The sequence below is a fragment of the Amia ocellicauda genome, chromosome 12, assembly GCF_036373705.1.
Source record: "Amia ocellicauda isolate fAmiCal2 chromosome 12, fAmiCal2.hap1, whole genome shotgun sequence".
Taxonomy (NCBI): Eukaryota; Metazoa; Chordata; class Actinopteri; order Amiiformes; family Amiidae; genus Amia; species Amia ocellicauda.
The window spans coordinates 26,285,679-26,294,273 of NC_089861.1; the positions used below are offsets into that span (position 1 = coordinate 26,285,679).

Genomic DNA, 8,595 nt, shown 5'->3' on the forward strand with positions numbered 1-8,595 from the left:
CCACAGGCCTTTTCTGGCATCACCCTGAGACTGAACTGGGTCTCTTGCTGACTTTGTGGACAGATTCAGTCACACTGTCTGACTGCTACTGACTCCCACTGTCTGTCTGTCCTCTCTACAGAAGCGGCTGTGTGAGAGCCAGTGAGGGATGGAGGGAGACCGAGGAACGGAGGGAGAAGAAAGCGAGAGAAGATGGGAGAGAGTCTAAAAAAAACGTTTTTGTAGATATATTTTGTACAAAGAGAATAATAAAATTGACATTTCTAAGACAAGGAACTTGCTTTTTGTTAGAGTGTCAATTGCTGTAAAATCAATTGTAATAATAATAAAATTACACTTTTCTGTGTATTTTTGTGAGTTTGAATCCAGACACTATTATTATTTATTATTATTAATATGATTCGGTCTTGGATGCCCTCTGATACCTGGTTCTACTACTTTGAGTCACTTTAATTAATACATGAGTTGCCACCATCATAATCCTAATTATGTGTACAAAATGTTAATTTCAAGTGCCCATTATTGATGTTGATTTCGAGTATTTCAATCACACAATGGATATGTGACCTTTCAAAATACCTATTGTATGTTAAGTGGACGAAAAAGAATACATACTTCGACTAGAGTGGACGAAATGAAGTATGTCACAAACGGCGCTCCATAGCCACTTCCCTGTTATTTTTTTTACCGCGATTTTCTTTCTTCCGGGTATCAAGCAAACATCGTTATCGGCAACATGTCGGCGTGTAGTAGGGTGTCTAACGGTGCAGGCGAGGCGTCTTTGAACGGAGAACCGGCCCCCAAACGCTGCCGGGAGAGCGGGGAGGCTCCGGCCTGTACACCGGCGGAGCCTCGGAATAAAGTGACGGTGGTGCTGGGCGCGCAGTGGGGGGACGAGGGCAAAGGGAAAGTGGTCGACCTGCTGGCGATGGACGCTGACATCGTGTGCCGGTGCCAGGTATCTATATCTGTCTGTCTGTCTCTATATATCAGCCTGTCTGCAATAGATCTGTCCGCTGACCTATGCCTGTATGTCTTGTCTGACTGTCCGCATCTGTCCGTCTTTCTAACAGTAGTTTTTAATTTTTACTGCATTACTGTTATTGCTGTGGCTGCTGGCGTTTCTTCACAGTTCTGTTCATTGTAACTCAGTCGTATTGTCTGAGGAGCCACATGTCCTTGATGTCCAGACGTGTCCGCTATGACTCCACGGCCCGTATTTACGCATCAAAACGGTTATGGTCGGCGCTGTGCTGGTCTGGGGGGGCTGTGGCCACCGAGAGCCCAGTCCAGCTGCGGCCGGGATCAGAGTGCGGTCGTGTGCGTCGACGGCCCGGGTCTGTTCGCTCTCCGCAGCGAGGCGATCGGATCGGGTCGCGTCGTGTAGCGCGGATTTGCACTGACGTCTGCGCGGCTCCACCAATGGGATCGGTGGGATTCTGCAGATCTGCGCAGAACTGCGGACATCTGCGCTACACGAACGCGACCTGCCACTAGGCGGAGACCCAATAATAATAATGATGATGATGATGATGGCGTACACCGATAATGTGTTATTGATGGGATCACGTGTTTGGCTGCAGGGTGGAAATAACGCAGGACACACAGTGGTTGTTGACTCTGTGGAGTATGACTTCCACCTCTTGCCCAGCGGCGTGCTCAACAAGAAAGCCATCTCCTTCATCGGTGAGTCTCAGTGCGTTGCTGTATTCAACACCCTACTGTGTAGAATAGAACTCTCACGCCCCCTCAACAGTGCTAAATGCAACAGGCTCCCCACACTTTGCTTTCCCACCATCTGACTGTTGGTTGTCCGTCTGTTCCAGGGAACGGGGTTGTGATCCACCTGCCAGGGCTGTTTGAGGAGGCTGAGAAAAACCTGCAGAAAGGCAAAGGTGAGGCAGAGGGAGAGAGAGGGAGAGACTCTTCAGCAATGTGAAAAATAACTCCCTCTCTCTCTCTCAGGGCTCCAGGGCTGGGAAGAGCGGCTGAAGATTTCTGACCGCGCTCACATCGGTGAGTCTCTCTCTCTCCCTCTGTCTGCTTGTCAATTTTCAAAATAAATTCGTAGTATAATTTCCTTCTCGCTCTCTCTGTCTGTCTCGCAGTGTTTAATTTCCACCAGGCTGTCGATGGGATCCAGGAGCAGCAGAGACAACAGCAGGCTGGGAAGAAGTGAGTTTCTCTGTCACTCAGAGTATCAAAAGCTGTGGAAGTATGATGAAGTTACACTAATTTCTCCCTCCCTCTTTCTCTCTCAGTCTGGGCACTACCAAGAAGGGCATCGGCCCAGCCTACTCCTCCAAGGCAGCCCGCAATGGCCTGAGAATCTGTGACCTCATCGCTGACTTCAGCACCTTCAGTAACAAGTCAGTCTGTGTCTGCTTGTCTCTAACTGGTCAAAAGCTGCAGTGTCTGATAGACTGATTGGTTGACTGATTGGCATGGTTGTGGTTGGTTGGAGCAGGTTTCGGGTGCTAGCAGGGCAGTTCCAGGAGATGTACCCCTCCCTCAGCATCAATGTGGAGGAGGAGCTGGAGCAGCTAAGGGTGAGCTGACCCCCCTTCCTGGCTGTCTTTCCATCTGTCTCTATCTGTCCTTGCTTTAATCCCCTCCTTCCCCCTCTCTCTCTGTCCCTCAGGGCTATGTGGAGCGGCTGCGCCCCCTGGTGACAGATGGGGTGTACTTTCTGCACAGCCACCTGCAGGGCCCCCCCCGCAAGATCCTGGTGGAAGGGGCTAACGCTGCCCTGTTGGACATTGACTTCGGTGAGGGCGAGACACACACAGAGTCTCTCTCTCTCTCTCTCTCTCTCTCTGAGTCCTAATCCAGACGATAGGATCAGTGCAATATTAATGACCAGTATTAATTATCTGTCAAGTATGATTGATATTTACTCTCCCCCTCTCTCTTTCCCCTCCCCCAGGGACGTACCCATTCGTGACGAGCTCCAACTGCACTGTGGGCGGGGTGTGCACGGGTCTGGGCATTTCCCCGCGTCACGTGGGCTGCGTGTACGGCGTGGTGAAGGCCTACAGCACACGTGTGGGCGTCGGCGCCTTCCCCACAGAACAGGACAATGTACGCAGTGATAACCTGACACACTGACTGACTGATACCCTGATGCACTGACTGACTGCCTGAGTGTGTACTTCTGTGTCTGTGTCTCTGCGTGGTGTTTCTGTGGTTGTGTTCTGACCCAGTTCTGTGTTGCAGGAGCTGGGGTCTCTGCTGCAGTCCCGGGGCAGTGAGGTGGGCGTGACGACGGGCCGGCGGCGCCGCTGTGGCTGGCTAGACCTGGTGCTGGTTAAATACGCTCACATGATCAACGGCTTCACCGCGTAAGAATGCTTTCAGTGTATCAGTCAGTCAGTCTGTGTGTCAATGTGTCGGTCAATCAGAGTTAAACTCAATCGCCCCCCCCCTCCTCCAGCCTCGCTCTGACCAAGCTGGACATTCTGGATACGCTGGAGGAGATCAAAGTGGGCGTGGCCTATGAGATTGATGGGGAGGAGATCCCCAGCTTCCCTGGTGAGTGTCCCTCACAGCGCAAATTCACAGTCACACATTAACACACACACACTTGTGCTCTCTCTCTCTGTGTGTGCAGTGTTAATATACAATATTGTCCAGTCTCAGTCAGACAGTGCCTGTTTTAATCATCTCCTCTCGCCCCTCTCTAGCGAGTGTGGACCTGCTGTCTCGAGTGTCAGTGCGCTACGCTGTCCTGCCTGGTTGGCAGTGTAGCACCGGGGGGGCGGGCTGCTTTGCCGACCTGCCTCCTGCTGCACAGAGATATGTGCACTTCATCGAGGACTACTTGCAGGTGCCAGGTGAGAGATCCCCCCCCCCAATGGTGTGTGTGTGTGTTTAAGTCTCTCTAACTGTGTGTCCATGTGTCTGTCTGACTGTGTCCATGTGTCCTACAGTGAAGTGGGTCGGCGTGGGGAAGGCCAGGGAGTGCATGATCAAGCTGTGCTGAACCGACCTGACCTGAGGAGAGGGGAGAGAGGAGAGGGGAGAGAAACAGCTTCAAAACACCAGCAATTTCCAAATGAGAGGGAGAGAGTGTGTGTGAGTGAGTGTCAAGGATAGCGATTTATGAGAGTGTCTTTGCATGTGCATGTGTGTAGAGCACCAACGCACTAGGACTACACAAACGCACACACCTAGGTGACACAGACACGCCTGGATGCCAGTTAACTCGCTTACCTAATTAGCGCACTTGTTGAGGGTGGTCTCTTCAGGGCAGATTTTAATTTTTTTTTTATTATGTCACACACCGATGCAAGGAGAGTAGTCCCTGCCTGAGCTGGGGACAGCATCTGCTCTGACAGATGAACATTATATTTCTGTATTTGTGTCTGATGTATGTACAGTAATCCCTCTCCACCTGTTTATGGGTCACGTTCTTGAAAACCCCCGTGGTCTGTAAACGCTAGAGCTCATGGGAAAAGGGGTTTAGGTTCCCCATGGCCGCGGATGCATTTCTCGAAGCCGGAAGCTGCATTTTCCTCCACTATTCACAAATTAATAACACTGTAACATTAAAATCATGCAATACTGTAACATACTGGGTAATGTAACATGTGCAAAGCAATACAGTGATAAGTAATGTTTTATTTAGTCATTGAATGTTTAGGGGCTATGATTTAAACACAAATACTACTACAAAATCACAATTACGCCCAGTGGACCCGGAGCAAACGAGACTGCATGGGCACACGACCGTGACCAGTACGGGAGACGCAGCCAGAGAGGATCTTTGGAGGGGGAGAGGCTAGCTGTGTGATGCGTTACCGTGTAAAACTGTATACACAGATCTGCTATGGTTGGCAAATTGGTACACAAAAGTAAAACCGTTGATGTATGAATTTCACTGCTGGCAGTTGGTGAGGGATTTCTGTATGTGTGTCTATATAATAATTGGAAATGCAGTGACAAAGCAGGAATACACTGCAACAGACAGACCATGTGTGCATGTTGGGGGGCCAGCTCTTTCTTGTACTACCACCTCTGAATTAAAGCCAGTGTGTTCATGGAAAGCTGTTGTGTCTGTGTATTTATTCAGCAGCTCTGTGGGAGAGAGAGAGTGTGGAGCACAGAGGCATACTACGGCACTGACACACTGACTGACATACTGCAGCACTGACACACTACAGCACTCACACGCTGCCTGGCTAACACACTGACTGACCCTGGCTCTGTGTGTGTGTGCAATGAGCTGTGCAGTAACACACGCACACACAGGACAATAGTGTGATAACAGCTCTGTTTATTATTATGGTCTGGTATCATTCACCCCCACCCGCCCCTCCCCTCCAGTGATGTGCTCACCCCCCCCCCAATTCCTGTAAGAACAGCACCATTTACCCGCTACAGTCTACAGTTCATAAAGCATAGCCCCCCCGCCCACGTACAACACAGCAGAAAGTCCCCCCACTCCTCTCCCTCTCTCCCTCTCACAGCAGGGCACAGAACAGCTTCTTCTCTCGGAAGGGGTTGTCAGAGGTGGGCACCGGGGTGAGCAGCGGGTCCTCGCAGCAGTGGGCGTCGCAGTATGCCATGAGCTCAGCCGCTGCCTTCGACACCTAGCAGAGAGAGGGTGTGTCTGTGTGTCAGTCACTGTGACACTGTCTGATTCAGTGTGTCAGTCACTGTGACACTGTCTGATTCAGTGTGTCAGTCACTGTGACACTGTCTGATTCAGTGTGTCAGTCACTGTGACACTGTCTGATTCAGTGTGTCACTGTGTCAGTCTCACCTTTATCCTGCACATACTGGCCTCGATCTTCAGCTGCTCCACCAGCTTCCGAGCCTGAGACACACTCATAGTGCTGTTCACTGGGCTCTCTCCCTTCATCCTGAGAGACTGGGAAGGGGTGAAGGAGCGAACAGGGGAAGAAGAGAGGGAGAAAAGAGGGAGGGGAGAAGAAGAGGAGGGTGGAGAGGGATAGAAAGAAGAATGCAAAGGAGAGGGAGGGAGGGAGGGGAGGGAAGAGAGAGGTTAATGCATGCTGATTGGAGACTGCTGTACATTTAAATGCCACTGAGAGAGAACGAGAGAGCGAGTAAGTCACCCATATACAGTCTCTCTCTCTCTCTCTCTCTCTCTCTCTCTCTCTCTCTCTCTCTCTCTCTTCAGGGACTATCTCTCCATTAACAGCCTGTCTCCCCCAGATGATAAAAGCTGCCCCAGAATATCTCAACACAGAGGGAGGGGGAGAGAGAGAAATGTAGGTCTGAGAGGGAGGGAGAGAGAGAGAGCTGTGGAGCAGAGGGATAGCAAAACAAGATTCAGAGACAGGGGTGTAAATACAGGAGACAATGGAATTTAAACAGGAAAGGGACTGTGAGAAGACTAGAGAAAGAGGGAGGAAGAAGGAAGAGCAGCACTAGAAAGGAGAGGGAGAGAAAGAGAGAGACTTGGACTACAAAAATAATATGCTGATATACAGACAGATGGATAGACATTCAGATAGTTCTTGGTCTTGCTTTATATTCAGTGATCATAATCAAATTTGAATATTTTAGTATCCAGTTTACATGTAGGCCTCTGCAGGTAAATACAGCTACATGCATATTACATAAAAACAGGCAAACCAATAGACAGACAGTTGGACTGATAGGTGGGTAGAGGAGAGATGGACGGACGAACAGGTTTATAGGGGAATAGATACTAGATAGAAATAGCCAGATAATCATATATATATATATATATATATATATATATATATATATATAGACACACAGATGTAACATGTAACATAGTATGTAACATATAATATATAAGCAATCTGACAGACAGACATCTATGCTGTGTCTCACCTGTATCAGGTGTAGCGATTGGACTGGGTCAGTCACTTAGGCCTGGTTCCCTCCTCTTTTTCTCTCTCTCTCTCCTTACTCTCCTCTCTTGCTCTCCGGTGGCTTCAAGGACCTGCCCTTTCTGTCTCTCCTCCTCTCTCTCTACCTCTCTATCTCCCTCCCTCCTCTGTTCTCCTCCTCAGTCGTGTTCTCTCCTTCTCTCCTCTCTCTCTGTCTCAGGGTCGTGTAGCTTTCCGTCTGCACCACACCCTGCTATCGAACAAAGCCAGAGATCACCTCCACACTACACCACCGCACAGTACATTGTAGTGCAGTGCAGTGCAGTCCTAGTCACTACCATCCAGAACCCTCCCCTTTGCTGTCAGTGGTACTTCCCAAGGAGCTGCATTGGAGTGCATTAATTGGGTGGGGTGGGCCGGGCTATACCATGCCAGGGCTGGTGGAGGGGGAAGAGGAGAGAACCCAGGGGTACCACTCCTTCTTAGCATCTGTCACTCACAGAAGGAGCCAGTCCTACGGAGTGTAAATAATGTCTACAGAGAGAGAGGAGAGCGTGATGGCGAGGGGAGAGAGGAGTACATACCAGCACCTCACACTACCAACCCCCGTCTGATTCCGTTACCATGGCAACCGCTGCAGTCTCTCTGCCTGTTTTCTCTCTCTTTGTCTTTCACACTAACCTCTCTCCTCTCCAATTCCCTCTCTCCTCTCCCTCTCCATTTACATGTTCTCTCTCTCTCTCTTTGCCTTTTTTCCTTCACATCTCTCTCTCTCTCTCTCGGGAGCCCTCATGTGGCTACACTCTACCCATCATGACAGAGTGGTGAGACTGTATGCGTACATACAGAGGCATAGCGTAAGGACAGGCAAGGCAGGCAAATGACTGGGGGCCCCCCCAGCACCCCCAACCCCCCCCGTCAGAAACACCGTCAGAACCCCCCCCTCTAAAATAGCCATGTGACCCTACTCGGCCACCCCATTGAAAATGTTCTGGAAATGCCACTGGTGTGTGGGGGGCCCCAAAAGGCTAGAAACGGCCCTGTGTACATAATCTCTCTCTCTGTCCATCTCTCATCCCTCCAGGGGGTTCGGCCTTGGGTTCCGACAATAATCTCAAATCACTTTCACTCTAAAAAAAAATACATTATTGTTCATAACAACAATAGTAATAACACTAACGTCCCGACGTTTATAATACAGCAACTAACCTATTTACTGTCACAGACTGTGACTCTGGCTGTGGTAATCACCACAATGAGAAATTGTTTAGTTTGCCCTGGTAATATGACAGCTGCGATGGTAATCACTATGCTATAGTATAGGGTACTGTGGTATTATCGTGAAACTAGGATGTATGCTTTATATTTTATATGAACTGTATATCTGCACTTTCGTAAAGGTAAAATTATTCTTTGTATTAATGCTTGATTTGTATTTTGAATTTAGTTGTATGACTGCACTGCTTGTATAAAGTCGCCCTGAAGAAAAACTAAAACTAAAACAAAGAATCTCGGTGTATCATGGTGATTCTCATACACTGCTCAAAAAAATGAACAAAATATATTAAAGATCAAAATCTTTACTGTACATTGTGTAATTCGTTGAGAACAAAATTACGTAACAACGGTCAATGGAAACCAAAATCACCAACCGATTGAGGGCTGGATTTAAACTCACACTGAAAATCAAAGTAAGCAATTGAAATCATAGGCTGTTCCAACTTGCGTGAATTTCATCATGGCAACTGTGATGTGACTCAGTAGTGTG

At 49.0% G+C, this 8,595-nt stretch overlaps 2 protein-coding genes across 3 annotated transcripts; one reads left to right on the forward strand and one right to left on the reverse strand.

The window, feature by feature from the left end:
- The first annotated feature begins 676 nt into the window (after nucleotides 1-676).
- Nucleotides 677-5,045, forward strand: adssl (adenylosuccinate synthase, like). The gene is made up of 13 exons (XM_066719076.1): nucleotides 677-958; nucleotides 1,584-1,686; nucleotides 1,827-1,895; nucleotides 1,966-2,016; nucleotides 2,109-2,175; nucleotides 2,262-2,369; nucleotides 2,468-2,549; nucleotides 2,642-2,768; nucleotides 2,927-3,081; nucleotides 3,217-3,341; nucleotides 3,434-3,531; nucleotides 3,684-3,833; nucleotides 3,930-5,045. Exons 1-13 carry the CDS (start codon nucleotides 737-739, stop codon nucleotides 3,980-3,982), a joined length of 1,410 nt encoding a protein of 469 aa, XP_066575173.1. The 5' UTR covers nucleotides 677-736; the 3' UTR covers nucleotides 3,983-5,045.
- A 327-nt stretch (nucleotides 5,046-5,372) lies between these two features.
- gng3 (guanine nucleotide binding protein (G protein), gamma 3) lies at nucleotides 5,373-7,176 on the reverse strand. 2 transcript variants are annotated; one of them, XM_066717943.1, is made up of 3 exons: nucleotides 6,829-7,176; nucleotides 5,765-5,864; nucleotides 5,373-5,591 (listed from the first exon to the last, which is right to left on the reverse strand). In XM_066717943.1, exons 2-3 carry the CDS (start codon nucleotides 5,861-5,863, stop codon nucleotides 5,463-5,465), a joined length of 228 nt encoding a protein of 75 aa, XP_066574040.1. In that variant the 5' UTR covers nucleotide 5,864; nucleotides 6,829-7,176; the 3' UTR covers nucleotides 5,373-5,462. The 2 variants fall into 2 exon arrangements, with proteins under 2 accessions (XP_066574040.1, XP_066574039.1); XM_066717942.1 differs by having other exon boundaries at nucleotides 5,377-5,591; nucleotides 5,765-5,872; nucleotides 6,829-7,174.
- Nucleotides 7,177-8,595: the final 1,419 nt, after the last annotated feature.

Bases quoted from the DNA above. Each gene is read 5' to 3' on its own strand.
- adssl (XM_066719076.1), top strand. From the start codon at position 737: ATGTCGGCGTGTAGTAGGGTGTCTAACGGTGCAGGCGAGGCGTCTTTG. The intron at 2,370-2,467 runs GTCAGTCTGTGT...TGGTTGGAGCAG, and splicing joins TTCAGCACCTTCAGTAACAA to GTTTCGGGTGCTAGCAGGGC. The intron at 3,834-3,929 runs GTGAGAGATCCC...TGTGTCCTACAG, and splicing joins GGACTACTTGCAGGTGCCAG to TGAAGTGGGTCGGCGTGGGG.
- gng3 (XM_066717943.1), bottom strand. From the start codon at position 5,863: ATGAAGGGAGAGAGCCCAGTGAACAGCACTATGAGTGTGTCTCAGGCT. The intron at 5,592-5,764 runs GTGAGACTGACA...TCTCTCTGCTAG, and splicing joins CCAGTATGTGCAGGATAAAG to GTGTCGAAGGCAGCGGCTGA.